General features: G+C 35.3%; 1 protein-coding gene and 1 long non-coding RNA gene across 2 annotated transcripts; both read right to left on the bottom strand.

Moving 5' to 3' along the window:
- Positions 1-208: 208 nt before the first annotated feature.
- Positions 209-4,344, bottom strand: LOC130069048 (uncharacterized). The gene is made up of 5 exons (XR_008803733.1): positions 4,286-4,344; positions 3,032-3,085; positions 2,714-2,767; positions 2,563-2,634; positions 209-295 (listed from the first exon to the last, which is right to left on the bottom strand). It is a non-coding gene; the product is annotated as an uncharacterized LOC130069048 (long non-coding RNA).
- Positions 4,345-4,848: 504 nt separating this feature from the next.
- stm (starmaker) lies at positions 4,849-14,793 on the bottom strand. Its single transcript, XM_056232744.1, has 18 exons — positions 14,685-14,793; positions 13,981-14,042; positions 13,681-13,698; positions 13,288-13,320; positions 13,148-13,198; positions 12,284-12,322; positions 12,159-12,194; positions 11,483-11,518; positions 10,114-10,158; positions 9,772-9,858; positions 9,651-9,689; positions 9,523-9,567; positions 9,008-9,046; positions 8,689-8,760; positions 8,235-8,294; positions 6,625-7,353; positions 6,502-6,546; positions 4,849-4,943 (listed from the first exon to the last, which is right to left on the bottom strand). The coding sequence occupies exons 1-18, from the start codon at positions 14,693-14,695 to the stop codon at positions 4,864-4,866; spliced, it is 1,527 nt and encodes a 508-aa protein (XP_056088719.1). The 5' UTR covers positions 14,696-14,793; the 3' UTR covers positions 4,849-4,863.
- Positions 14,794-15,635: the final 842 nt, after the last annotated feature.

The following is a 15,635-nucleotide window of genomic DNA, read 5'->3' as shown; positions in this document are numbered from 1 at the left end:
CCCTCATTGTTCTTCATGCATTTTATGCATCTAACATTGGTAAAATGAATATATCAAACGTTCTAGAATTAGGACAAAGTGAGAAAAAAAAAAAAAGAAAAAAAAAGAAGGAATGTACACCAAACAGCCGAATAATTTAATCTGCATCCCAGAAGCCTTAGAAAGGAACCTTCACCATATGAGAGAGAAAGAGAGAGAGGACGAGAGGGACGTGTCAATGTGTTTTAATGGGACGTGAAACTCTGGTTATCATGACTGTCTCAGTTGATTCTTTTTACGTCTCTCCAGGAAAATTCTGCAATGAAAAAGAAAAGCAATCATATTTTAATAAATGATTATAACAATAGATCTGTTCCAAACAGCCTATGTAGACAGCATTTTAAGGCATCATGTGTACTATACATTTTTGGGCCGAATTCTTAATAGTTTATGCAAGTAAATCAACGAGGTCATGAATGTTCTTGTTCTTGTGTTTTTCTGGCAGTGACACTCCAAGACTCCAGGGGGCGATAATGTCACTTCAAATCTGCATTGGATATGCTTCAGGCCTACTTCAGGTAGCTTTCATTCCTCTTTTTGATTGAAAAATGATAATGATGCGATTTAAAATATGGTAGGCAATATCCAATTTACTCATCATATATGGAAAATTCTTTATCCACAAATGTAAATGGGCAACGCATCTACTTTTACTCATTTGAAAATGAAAGGTCTCTCTACCTTCATACATTAACAGAAAAGAGAAATAATGAAAGAAGTTACCATAATGCCTTAAATCTATACATTGATAGATGTATAATTGCTTATCAAGATCCTATTTACCCTGAAGTTCTTTATTTTTATTTTGTTTGTCTTAATATTTGATTTGATATAGGCCTAACTAATATGTTATAATTGCCTTTAATTGTATGTTCATTGTTCAACAGATTTTTTATCTTTGAAGTAAAAAAGAGCCAATCACCTTTTGAAAGAGGTAATGCTTGATGAGTTACTCATTTCACGTATTTGCATGGACAGTATTTAAGCATATTTGATTATCTTATTAAACCATGTTGTCAGATTGTATTGCTGATTTGAAATATGTTGTCTTTATAATCAGTTTGATTTCTTGTGCTTATCAGTGTAGAGGCTATTTGTGTAGTTAGCTTAGCAACATGTTAAACTCCATACTGAAAAGTGTCCATCATCTCATTAAAATAGATTATTTAATCCAGTAATTTTATGTCTGCGGTTTATTTTTGATGTTTATAAGAGTATTTACAAAGCAGCATGCTTATACCAAACTCTATTAGAATAAAAAGTTAGCTGTTTTATGTTCATGAGTGACCATTACAAATGTTTCTGAATGTAGAGCGTTTCAAACCAGTCACTTGTAAGGTTTCATGACATTTATAAAGTAAGGCTTTGTAAACACTACACTACATTATTATGAGGTATCATGACTTTATATCTCATATATTGTGACTGTATATATCCCAATGTGACTTTATATTTTCAGTTGTTACTTTATCTCACAATGTGACTAATGACTATATCTCTCAATTATGACTTTATATCTCACAATTGTGACTTTAAATGTCAAAATATTAGCTTTTTATATTGCACAAGTTGACTGTATATCACGCCATTAAAGGGATAGTTCACTTTGAAATTAATTTTTGGTATGTTTTAGCTTACCTCAAGGGCATCCAAGATGTAGGTTTCTTTGTTTCCGCAGTATTTTCAATTTTGATATTTTTAGGTCAAAGCGTTCTTGTCTGTCAGTGATATAATGCAGGTCTATGGTCACCACCTCAAAGAGCATGACCAGAGAAGTCCAAATTAAACATGATTTAATGACTCGTAAATGTAAGTACACATTGATGACCTAAGACACGAAACGAGCAGTTTGTGTGAGAAAACTGTCTTCTGTCTTTTCCGGAAAGCGCCGGAAGTGATCTCTCGCGCGTGTACGTCACTCATACAATTGTTTTATTTTTTTAATTGTTTTCTTTTACGACGGTTTAAACATCCCGGATAAGCGCAAATTAGTACCATTTTAATTAGCCGTCTTACCTACAATCTCTGTTCTGTGTAAACAATAAGTGACGTACACGCGCGAGAGATCACTTCCGGCGCTTTCCGGAAAAGACAGAAGACAGTTTTCTCACACAAACCGCTCGTTTCGTGTCTTAGGCCATCAATGTGTACTTACATTTACGAGTCATTAAATCATGTTTAATTTGGACTTCTCTGTGCATGCTCTTTGAGGTGGTGACCATAGACCTGCATTATATGACTGACAGACAAGAACGCTTTGACCTTAAAATATCAAAATTGAAACTACTGCGGAAACAAAGACACCGACATCTTGGATGCCCTTGAGGTAAGCTAAAACATACCAAAAATTAATTTCAAAGTGAACTATCCCTTTAAGGCTTTATATCTCACAGTGTGACGTTTTATCTTCTTTCATCAGTCACTTGTGAGGTTTCATGAATTGTAAGAGAAGTATATGAAGTAAGGCCTATGCAAACACTACATATGTTTGAACAGAGCTTTTAATACGCGATCACATGATACCTGTTACAATGTCTTTGCAGAGTCCTGGTTGCTAGGAGCTTGGCATGGGGGTTTTGCTGCCATCATCTGATCCTTAGGAAAGGCAGGAGCAGACATTAGCATGTGTAACGTGTAAGTGTTTTAAGCAGACGCTTCTTCACAGCATCTTTACCTTGTGTTGTGTCATCAAGATGATCTGGTTTGTCGTGTGTTTGAGAAGCAGCATCTGTAAACAGGAGGAATCAAATGCTTTCGGTATGACCAAAATTCTCTACATTTATTATTACATGTATGCATTGGGCAGACACTTTTATCCAAAGCAACTTTATATTTTATGTGTCTTATTAGTAGTTCATGCACGTTAGTTATGTTGTTAGCGCCCGTCTTATAGATCTATACTCCTGCTGTATGTCAACATCTGTCTTATTTGTGTCTCCTAAGGAATTTCGGGAGGAAAAAAATAAAAAAATCTGAAAGAAAATGGACTTACCCGTGGCATCTTCAACCCCGACTTCATCACCATGGGAATCACTGTCATCGTCATCTAAACACAAACATGCAAAGGATTTGAGTTTTGCCCATTCAGAGAGTAGTGACCAGTGATCTAACAGGTAACAGCTACTTTTACAGTTTATCATTTATTAAATATTTGACATAATATGGGGAAGTTACGTGCCAAAGTTTAATACTTAGGTTCAAAAGCAATAGTAATAATTAGGGCTGTCAGTTAAACGCGTTATTAACGGCGTTAACGCAAACCCATTTTAACGGCGTTAATTTTTTTATCGCGCGATTAACGGTCTTTTTGGCCTAGCAAACTTTGTAGTTTTTTTCACATGCTTTTGCAACAGGACACGGCATGCGTGGCGCTGCGCTATGAAACCCATTCATTTCAATGGCTTGTGCCCTGTCTATGTTTGCGCCGCGCGAGGACGTTTTGTTGCTTCGTCGACCAAAGCGCAAGCGGATCTAGCTAGACCGGGAACAAAACAACAGGCACGACGCACACACTTGTTTGAGCTTGCGAGCCGGCCAAATAGTAGGTTAACATTAAGTTTTGAGTGGATGACGAGCGCGAGACGCCGAAATGGATGCCAATAAGATTCTGAATGGAAAGTTTGCTTTTAAAAAGTTGCCAAATGGTTCCATTGACGAGACCAAAGCGATCTGTGTGTTTTGTCGTTGTGAACTGAGCTATCATCATCGCAGCACGTCCAGTCTGAAATACCACTTGATGATGGCCAAGCACACACACACACACACACACACACACACACACACACACACACACACACACACACACACACACACACACACACACACACACAGCTGATGTGAATTCTCCGCCCCCCTCATCAATATCAGGACCTCGTCAGTATTTCTTTCACCCTTTTATTAATGGACAGTGTTACATTGTGTGAGAGATTATTTGCTCCAAGTGAGAATGTTAGTGTGAAATTGAACACAGTATATGCCAATGTTGTTTTCAATAAAAAACATTTGCACAAAGCAAGCCGATCCACTTTTCCATGTTAATAAGAGCATTAAAATGAGAAAAAAATAATGGGACAAAAAGAAATCAAGAGACATTTAGAATAGATAAAAATGTGCGATTAATCGCGAGTTAACTATGACATTAATGCGATTAATCGCGATTAAATATTTTAATCGTTTGACAGCACTAGCAATAATGTTAACCTTAGTAAACAACATAACTGAAGTGCTTTAAACCCATGAGACGTACCATCTAAAGCATGGCTGTCTGCATCAGTGATGTCATCAGTGTGTTCCTCTAGAGTTGGCAAAAAATTCAAGAGACATTTAATACTTTGTACATGATAACGGCATCATGTGACTCTTACATGCTTAGTTAATAAACATATTTACCGTGGGACATTGTAGCATCTGAGTCATTTTCATGGTCATCTAGAAGAAGAAAAAGATTGAGCTTCATCATGTCTTACACACGTCGCTTTAGTGAGAATCATTTGTTTGTCCATGCTGAAATCACAAATGCTGTGCGATGCAACTTTGTTCTCCACTGACGGCCATTCAGAAGTAGCGAGCCACGTACAGTAAAACTCACATTTTATATTGCTTAACCAGTGCCTGATTCTTTTTTGAGGCTTTATATTTTTCCCTGTCAGCTGTTTTTCACGTCACAGATCATCAGAGTAGTCTTGTGAACTCGTGAATAAAAGAAGAAAACTCCTCAGGTTTACATGGAGTAGACGGGATTCATCACTTGTTGTGTTGTGCATCACATCTGGTTCTCAGTTAGCATTGAAATATGATGCTGATTTTCATTCTTCACAGAACATGTTAACAGGGAATGCTGTGGTTTGGCTTACCAAGGGAATCAGCAGAATCGTTTGTCTCTATTGATGCAGCTTCAGGAGAATCTGTAGGTTTAGACAGTTATATATGACACTTTCCTAACTTTGTTCTGTAACAGTGACAAGTTTAAATCTATAGAAGCCTGTTTTCTTTCTTTATTTTTATTTCACAGTGTGACTTTATATCTCACAATATGACTTGGTATGTCACAGTTGTGACTTTATCTTCAATTGACTTTATATCTCACAATATGACTTTATTAATCACAATATGACTTTATCTCACAATAAGACTATATCTTCAATTATGACTTTATATATCACAAAATGACTTTTATATTTCACAATATGACTTTATATCTTCAATTATGACTTAATATCTTACAATTAGGACTTTGTATGCTTAAGAATGACTTTATATCTCACAATATGACTATATCTTCAATTATGACTTTGTTAAATTATGACTTTATATGTTAAATTATGACTATATTTCACAATTATGACTTTATATCTCACAATATCACTATTTTCAATTATGACTAGATTTCAATTATGGCTTTATATCTTCAAGTATGACATTATATCTCACAATTATGACATTATATCTCACAATTATGACTTTATATCTCACAATTATGACTTTATATCTCACAATTATGACTTTATATCTTACAATTAGGTCTTTGTTTATATCTCACAATTATAAATATATCTTACAATATGACTTTATTAATCACAATATGACTTTATCTCACAATAAGACTATCTTCAATTATGACTTTATATATCACAAAATGACTTTTATATTTCACAATATGACTTTATATCTTCAATTATGACTTTATATCTTATAATTAGGACTTTGTATGCTTAATAATTACTTTATATCTCACAATATGACTTGGTATGTCACAGGTGTGACTTTATCTTCAATTGACTTTATATCTCACAATTAGAACTATATCTTACAATATGACTTTATTAATCACAATATGACTTTATCTCACAATAAGACTATATCTTCAACTATGACTTTATATATCACAAAAATGACTTTTATATTTCACAATATGACTTTATATCTTCAATTATGACTTTATATCTTACAATTAGGACTTTGTATGCTTAAGAATGACTTCAATATCTTCAATTATGACTTTATGTTAAATTATCACTTTACATGTTAAATTATGACTATATTTCACAATTATGACTTTATATCTCACAATATGACTTTTCAATTATGACTAGATTTCAATTATGGCTTTATGTCTTCAAGTATGACATTATATCTCACAGTTATGACTTTATTTATATCTCACAATTATGACTTGATATCTCACAATTATGACTTTTATATCTTGCAATTATGACTTTATATCTTGCAATTGTCTTTATATCTCACCATGTGACTTTACATCACACATAATGATTGTATGCCATGCAATCAAGGTTTTATATTATAACTTTAAATGTCTCAATTGTGTCTTCATACCGCACAATGTGACTTTATATATGCAGGCCCAGGTGGACATGGGCCTGCATATATATATATATATATATATATATATATATATATATATATATATATATATATTTATATATATATATCAGTAAATACCTTGCTTCTCTTTTTCCACACTGGAGTCCTTGTCTTCATCAGTGTCTGTGGGCATAAACGCATCGATCAATCGATGGATATTATAGTTTGATGACTGTGAAACAGAAAGGATGTAATGTGTACCTTCCCCTCCTGTCTCGGAGCTGTCCGTGACGCTCTTGCTGTCACTATCAGAGCTCTCTGTGTCTGTGGACTCTGTGCTGCTCTTGTCTTTGCCCTGGTCTTTATCATTGCTGTCCGAGTCCGAGTCCGAGTCTGAGTCAGAGTCCGAGTCTGAGTCCAGGCTGGAGTTGTCAGAATCTGGTTTGTCTTCTGTCTTCTCTTCCCGCTGACTCTCGTCAGACTGACTGGCTGTGGCGTCTTCTTTCGAGGCGGCGTCCTCCTTGTCCTGTTCGTCTGGTTTGGATTCATCTTCTTTATCTTTTCCCTCGTCGCTGTCCTTGTCACTGGTCTCCTTCTCTTCTTTGTCGTCCTTCTCTCTGTCTCCATCATCTTCCGTGTCTTTGGGGTCGCTGGTGTTCTCGTCTTTATCCTCAGCGCTGTCTTCGACGTCTGCTTTATCAGAGGAGTCTGCCGTGTCCCGGTCCGGAGTGTCGCTGTCAGAGTCCGGGTCTTTCTCTTTCTTCTCGGTGCTGTCTGTGTCTTTCACATCTGAATCCTGCTCTTTGGAATCGTCTGAATCTTTCAGCTCGCCGGTGTCCGAGTCGCTGTCCGTGTCGCCTTTCTCTGGCGTCTCGGCGGTTTCTCGACCCTCGTCCTCTGAGTCTTTGCTAGAGTCGTTGCTGGAGTCTTTCTCGTCTTTCTCGTCGCTCTTTTCATCTGTGTCTCCATCTGTTTTGTCTTTGTCAGAATCTGGGTGTAAAAAGTTCATTTTTATTAATATGGATCATCTAACTGAGATGAATTATTATAATTACAGACAAATAACTTCATTAACCAGTGAAGCCTAAACTTACAAAAAAGTACCATGGTTTGTTGATTGTACTACTACCTTACCTATTACCGTGGTAATACCATTGTAAATTGATATATACCACCAACGTACTATTCGTGCACTATTTATATAACAATCCAAGGCACATATTGAATGTCAAAAAATATAGTATTATGATTGTACACGTGAAAAAATAAATGGATTTACCATTGTACCAGGTACAAAAAAAACAGGTACTTTATTTACTATAATAGGCATCATATTTAAATTAATAAAAAAAAGTTAAATCATATCACTTCCATGTTAATAAGTTTATAATGTTTATACATTTTTCCAAACCAATTTTGAAGCAATAAATATTTTGTCATGTCATGCTGGATAGCCTCGCCCTCACTTATCTTATTTAATCACAATTAAATATCACTTCAAATGTGTTCTGACAGGGTTATTATATTAATTATATTTCACTAAAACTAAAATAAACTTTATGGTTTTAGTTAATAAAATCGTAGTTCTAGTTATATTAGTTATAGTGTAGTTAAATTAGTATATATATGTATATATATCTACAAAATATTAATAAAAACTATAATAGTACTTCAATGATACTAAAATAGCACTGGTTCTGACTGGTTTGGAGTCAGGACACAAAGAGTACTTGATACTGTAAACTTGTTGCATTGGACCTTGTCAGTGTTATTCCTTTAAGGACTTTTTAAGAGCAAGAATCCTCTTCTTTTGTTTGGTTCTGAAGTTTAGAAATGAGTCACAGATGTTCTTTTGTGTATTTTAAGCTCACCATCAGAGTCCTGCTGCTCATCTGTGTCTGAATCTTTCTCAGATGAGTCATCGGTACCTTCTGCATCCGAGCAAATACAATAACATAACTGTCATTAGTCACAAAACATCTCTAACTTCAGGCTAAATCACACTTTCATTCAGTCAGCTCCTTAAATCGAAACTATTTTGAAAGATGTTTTAAACAAAATTGGTAACTGAAACAGCTGAAATAAAAATATTAGATGAAAAAAACTATACTAAAACTTATACTGAAATAAAAATAAATTAAAGCTAAATAGAAACATTTAAATTATATATATATATGTTTAACAAAAGCACGTAACAACATACTCAAATTTAAACTAAAGTAAAAACTAATTAAATATATGAATGGATACTATAATAGTATATTTATAAAATGCTAAAATAGCACCGATTTGACACTGTTTGAATTAAAATAGTCCTTTCTGCACCTGTCGAAGTTTTGTTTGCATCATCGGGCGAGTCATCAGACTCGCTCTTCTCCACACTAGCAGAATCCCCGTCTGAAAGCACAGAGCATGCCAAGATTGTTTCAGCAACGATGTATCATTTCGCTGTGAGAAAAGAGCGACTGTGCCAAGTAGGACGTGTTCCTGGAACATCTTTTGTTGGTGCTTGAACAATGTTCATGGCAACAAAACATAGTCCTCCTCCTCACTGTATAACCATTAACTACCGCCAGAGGGGAACGGCGGCTTGATAAGAATGTTGTTCAGGAATCAACTACAGAAACATGAGGAAACTCTATACCTGTGTCGACCGAACCAGTGTCCACCTTCTCATCCGAGTCTGTTTAATAGTGAGACAGTAAATCATTACTTTCATTACACACACACACACACACACACACACACACACTTTGGAATATAAGAGTTTTAATTCTCTAATGTTTGGAAGTGCTTGTTTTCGGAACTGACATGTTGTTTTCTTAAAAAAAAAAGGTTATTTTTATCATTCCAAAACTATGATATTATTTTTCAATGGACCAGGAATTGATAAATTAAAGTTTCTTTAAAAATTATTCTTTTTGTGTTCCATGAAAGAAATAACAGGTGAATAAATAATAGTGTGTTTTTGAAGTTTTCATCTAATATTTACATTTTATTTTCAATATTCAGATTTATTTCAATACCACTTTTTATTTATTTATTTAGTTTTAGTTAAATTAGTCATTTTATATTTAGTTATTTACATTTTTATTCACATTTTTTAGCATTGAGTTGTACAGACGGGTAACTCTGTCTCTGTTCTGGGTGTTTGTTTACCTGCGGATTCCTTCTCCTTTGAATCTGTATCAACACGATCTGCATCTGAAATATTATATGACACATTTAGATTGACTTGACACCGTCTCATAGAGACCGTCTGTTTCATTTCACACGCCTTCTCTTACCTGTGCTGTCCTCCGCCGATGGTTTCTCACTGGTCTCATCTGCAGCAATAATAATAATACAGTATTTTTTACACGTGTAGATTCTGTATATTATGAAAATACATATTTGTCTTTCACCCACCTGAATCGCCTGTCTTCTGCTGCGATGCATCGGTTTCTGTTTTCGTTTCTGTGTCTGTGTCTTTGTCCACATCAATATCTGTTGTGTCTGTTTTAAATCAAGACACACATAAATAAATAACTGCACAACTAATATTTGTTATGAATTATATATCGGAATGGAATGTCTTTGGATCCTATGTGTTTTAATTGCGTATCCTTCACTTATGGTAATACCATGGTCCTTTTTTAAGGGAAATAATACAATGTTGTGTTTCAAGATGTTTTTTTAGGAAGTGAGGGATGCATTTTGCACATTGCATTGCTGTGTGTTCAGGAAAGGGATGCACAGGTAAAGTTGTACCTGTGGAGTCTGGGCCGCTGGTGGCTTCATCCAGGCTTGTGTCACCTGGAATCAGTCGAGCTGTTAGTTTGAGCAATGCTTCACTCGAGGCCATTTCAAACTAACACTTTATTTTGATACAAGTAACTTTGCAACTATATATCAACTTATTCTACTAACACCTAACCCTAACCTTACAGTCTATTAATACTATAATGAGAGTTAGTTGACATGTAATCTGTAATCTGGATTATATAATCAGATTACAAAAATAAATACTCGTAATCAGACTATAGTTACTTTATTGATTATATAACTACATGTTTTTCTCACAATGGGAGTCAATTATTCATAAATCATTGATTCTTCCTACCACTAAATTTATTTTTATCTTTTAAACTTTCCTTTCTATAAAAGTCGACTGCTTATGTACGTTCAGAAGCTCTTCCAGGTTTGTGGAATCGCACACACAGACCAGCCACTTTAGTCATGTGACTCGCTGAACACTGAGAGCCACAGTATTTGATCACTGATTTACACTAATCATTTCACTTTTAACAAGCGTTTACTCAACATTGCAACACTGCATATCGAATCAACTCCTGACGGACACAGTAATCATTATTTAAATCAGTGTCATTTAACCATGTATCACTGTCTTTGTCTTTCAAATATTTGTCTTAAAATATTTCATATTTCACCATTTCATATTTACATGCAATGCAGGGATTCTTCAACTTTTTTGTCAGCTAAACCTCTTTGATTTAATATATTTACTCAAAGTATACCTCCTGAGACTTTAAGTTAACAAGTTAGGTCAATAAAAAATTAAATAAATAATAATAATAATAATATAATTAAATTAAGTTCTCTGTTCTTTGATGTTGGTTAATGGTCACATGACATGTATTTATTTGTGTGTCATTTAATTCATATTTTCATTAAACTCACAAACCCTTCACGAACCCCAGAAACCATGATGTTATGTAATATTTAATGCACTTCATGTTGTTGATAACAAAGAATGGAATATATTTTACAAGATTGTGTTCAAAATTAATGTGATAAACGAGTTAGATCAAAAGTAGTGCTCACAATTAATCGCATCTAACATAAAAGTTTTGTTTATATAATATATCTGTTTATGTATATATATATATATATAGAAATATGTGTGTGTGTGTGCATATGCATATGAATAAGAACGTGTAATGCAGTGGATTACGTTACAATTTTTGTTGTGTAATTGGGAACCAGTGACTGACTACAATTTGAAAGTAATCTTCCCAGCACTGGTAGTTGCAAAGTTACTTCTACAGTATTTAGCAGAATTTCTAAAGTGGATCATGAAAATAAAGTGTAACCAAAGATTTGAGAAGTCAAGTCTTACTGTTTGTGTCTGGTGTGTCAGGAGCTCCATCGGCCTCTTTATAAAGAGAGAAAATTATTAGAAAAGAAAATGATAAAAGTTATTCATGTTGTTCCTAGTGTCGTTAAAAAGTGGTTTTCACTCCTTAAAATGATTGCTAATGTGTTAACATACACGTATAGGCCTTGTTTTCTGTATAATTCAACATCATAATGACTCAATCCAAGAATGTAATCAATTAAAAGATTGTATCCTGGTTCACAGCATCAACAAAGATTACACATCTCCATCCTTTTCATTAATCATTAATTCTCATTCATTGATAATGTGGGTCATAAATAAAACCTTCTGTTGTGTTTTCCGTCCTGTTGCCATGGCATTATTCAGGAGAGATTGAGTGTGACACTTTTGGACCGCAAACATAAATGATTGTTTTAATTCACTCTAATCTTTTCCCGTTGACTGACTACGTCCTGCTTTTCCAACTAATACCAATTCTTCTAGTTCACTGATGTTGAACGGATGGCGGTTAAACATTAATCCGTGCGTGTTGTGTTATCACACTCATTGATGTGTTATCGTGATATCAGTGCTTTCTGTTGGCACTTGTGAAAGCTGTGTGCTCCAGCGCTCAGGTCATGTGTTCTTTCTCTCTTTTATGTGCTGTACGTCTAGACGCTCGATACCAGAAACTGACCTGGTTTTTCAGTAGTGTCAGACGAGTCGCTGGGACCTGAAATCACACACAAGTTCTGGTGTCGTTTTGAAGTTTGGTGTCATGTTTGTATATACCTGTTCACTCTTTTGGCAAGAGTTTCTTACCTCCTTGTTTCTCTGATGAATCTTTCCCATCCGTAGTTCCTGCAAAAGAAAGTTTTCCAAAGTTATATTTGAGCGTCTGTCTTGTTAAAGATTACTTTGCTTTTATATATAATTTCTTTATAGCTTTACTCCGTTTGAGTCATTTTAGTACATCAACTAAAACGGACTTTTTAAAGATATTAAGTTTTGCTAATTTTGTGTGTGTTTGTCACTTTTATTCGTTTTCTCATATTTCTATTTAGATTTATTTTATTTTTAGTAATATAATATACTTCAACCTTTCTCATTTTTGTTTACATTTATAGGGTTTTTCATCTAATATTTATATTTTATTTGATTATATTTTTAGTTTAAGTCCTCTTGTGGTGAAAATCAAGCTTTTAATGTTGTTTATATGTCTATGTGGGGTTTTTAATATGCTTTAACTCAAACCATTTGCAAGTTCATAAGTCGACAGCATTGCTAAATAAATTCTCCTTAAAACTGCAGTGAAATTGTCAAAAACACGGTTTGAAATCGCTGGTGTTTCTGACAAACTACCTTGTAACCAATCAGATCAACGATCTCTGAGCTGATGCGAGTGAGTGGAGGCGGGGCTCATTTGCATATTAATAGCACCACGTATACTAAATGAGGCAAGGGTGTAGAGTTACATTCAAGCTATTTTAAGGCATGAAGAAATGCCCCTTTTTTTCAAGGAAAACCCGTTTAAATATGTAATTTTGGTGTTTGGAGTTTTAAGGGATCAAATTATTGACTACTGGGGGACTTTAACCATAACAACACTACCATCCGTCTAAATATCGATGGACTTTTCTGCAGTTTATTTACAATTTTTATAGCAAGACTTCTATCCAGACCAACCTGAGTCTCCATTTACAGGGACTGGAGTTGGAAGAGCTTCAGTAAACTGACCTGAAAAGAGAGGAAAAACATGTTTTTCAGATGATCTGGAAAACCTTCTGTGGTCCATTGATTTATAGATCAAATTCATTGCGACCTACCAATGAAGATATCTGACAGGGCTGCGGCCCACTCTGAGATTATAACAGAATAAAAAACCCAATCAGTGACATAAACCAGATGGCATTCGTTTAGGAGTTCATATCGAAATTTCTGACTTTTAATTGCAAGCGTTGCTGAAATCTCGTCTGAAACTCTAAAGGAGACGCATGATGTGAGGTTCCTGGGGTCTTTTTCAAAGAATTGTGATTTCATCCCATTTCTATCTTGAGGAACAACTGATGTTTTCCATCTGTAATGTCTTTCTTGAACAATTGTAGTAGTACAATGCAGTTCATTGTTCTTACACAGCTCATGCATTCAGGGGCAATAAGTAACTTAAAATGTGAAATCATAATTATGAAGGGCAATGTGCATAAGAGAAATACTCTTACCGTCATTATCTGTTCCATCTGTGTCAAAGCAAAAGACAAACAGTTAGTTAGTGGAGTGAGTGCATTGAGCTATAAGACTGCGCATATCTATAGAGGCCCAGGCTAAATGTCCCGGGACAGGTGAACAAAACTCTTTTGTGTTCTGTGACGGGCTCTGATTACACTCGTTATAGGGAGGCAGAGCATGCTTCATGTTACTTAGAAAGAAGAGCCGGTACACGTCACTAATAATAATTTAGGGATTCTGGGTTATGTGGTACGGTATATATGTGACAGATGTAACGATGCCAGATTCCTTACCGTTTATTGGTGCAGAAATAGAGACGCCCACTAATGCAAAGATCAACGGGACAACCAGCGTCCTTTAAAACAGGAGAAAAAACGAAATCATGCAAGTGTTCACAAAAACATCTCATCTAAAATTAATAAATAATCTAAAATTAAAAGAATATATATATATGTGTGTGTTACAATCATTAACAATTTCAAAAAACAAATGAATAAACAAAGTGAATACATCTTTTTAGGAAACAAAAACACAATACTGATTCAAATTGAGGACCATCTTTGATGCACATAATTTGTATCACACAATTGAACATCTCAGTAAAACACGTACATTTAAAATCATAGATAGATAAACGGTTGATAAATGTTTCATTTTGGTCTAAATGTTTGGCGTGATCTCTTTTGCTCATAACCTGTGAGTTAGTAAAGATCCATGCCGATACAGACATTAGACTAGTTAGAAACCAGTGCACTGCTGCGCTCACCACATCAATATATTATTCCCATTGTTTTCACAGACTTTTGCATCTTTGTAAATATGTATATAACGAATCACTGAAAGGAAATAGCTTTCGGCACAGAGACATTAAGCCTGCGTTTCCCAAAAACAGTGTGAGCGAAGTAAATCAGAAGAGACCTTCGATCTACTCAGGCTTACGATGCTTCTGGGAGACCTAGCCAAGGTTGCTGAGAGTAAAGGAGACACTTGTACTCACCGGGACAGCATTGCAATAGCACAGGAATGCAGTGTGAGATTGACGCAGGTGATCAGGTCTAAAGCCCGACTGGAGCTGCTCTCAGATGTTTTATACTCTCGGAGGGGGTTGAGCTAAAGACTGAGGCGTTACATGAGACCCTCTAAAGCTCCGCTCATTAGAGCAGGGTTATGAAGGCAGGCCGTCCTGCTATTGTTTGTGTTTTCAAACAGCCTTTGTAAATGGTGTAGCTTCAGTGTCCCAGTCCTGGTGTCTCTGTCTCGACGGGTCTCGCCCGCTCCTTTGTGTTTCCCTCCAGACGTTTGATTTAGTTGATTTGAGGAGTTCTTCTCAGGAAGGAAACAAAGAGGAGCTGGGCTGGACATGCGGATGGTGTTCGCGTCAGAACTTCTGTCCTCCTTTCTTCTGTGTGGCACAGAATGATCTGTTAATATACTTTTTTGCATTTAAACAACAAATGCTGACTTTCACATCAGACCAGGAGTGTCAAACTCAGCGTTTAAGGCCTCGATGTACACTCTTTCGTTCGTCAATAAAATTACGTTCGAAATATGTGACTAGCAAAATACTTTTAGTGATCAAATGACAGTGAGAGTGGCGTTTATATGTGTAAATAGACTCGTCGATAGATATGTTTAGACATGTAAATAAGTGCTGCGCGCTCAATAAAAAAATTGAGAAAGCAGCAAACATTTTAATAACACATAAGAGAAGCGAAGTGATGTGGATATGATTGCACGAGCTCTGCAATTCAGCGCTCCAGTACGTCACATTTATTTATAAAGCACTTTATATAATTGATTGCTTCAAATTAAGCAGCTTTACCACATTAGACATGTACAACAGAGTCAGTATCATATTTCATCAACTTGAAGTACAAATTCATTTTCTACTATAAAGCAGCTCCTCCGGGGTGTGTTGATGTTTTCACTCACAGACGTCTGACCTCGA

Source organism: Rhinichthys klamathensis, unplaced genomic scaffold (assembly GCF_029890125.1).
Source record: "Rhinichthys klamathensis goyatoka isolate OS25496 unplaced genomic scaffold, OSU_Roscu_1.1 h1tg000354l_1, whole genome shotgun sequence".
In the NCBI taxonomy this organism is placed as follows: Eukaryota; Metazoa; Chordata; class Actinopteri; order Cypriniformes; family Leuciscidae; genus Rhinichthys; species Rhinichthys klamathensis.
The sequence above is the reverse complement of the archived record's forward strand: the minus strand, read 5'-3'. Positions and strand labels throughout refer to the sequence as shown.

Bases quoted from the DNA above. Each gene is read 5' to 3' on its own strand.
- stm (XM_056232744.1), bottom strand. The intron at 13,199-13,287 runs GTAGGTCGCAAT...CTCTCTTTTCAG, and splicing joins CCTGTCAGATATCTTCATTG to GTCAGTTTACTGAAGCTCTT. The intron at 6,547-6,624 runs GTACACATTACA...TTATGCCCACAG, and splicing joins CTCCGAGACAGGAGGGGAAG to ACACTGATGAAGACAAGGAC.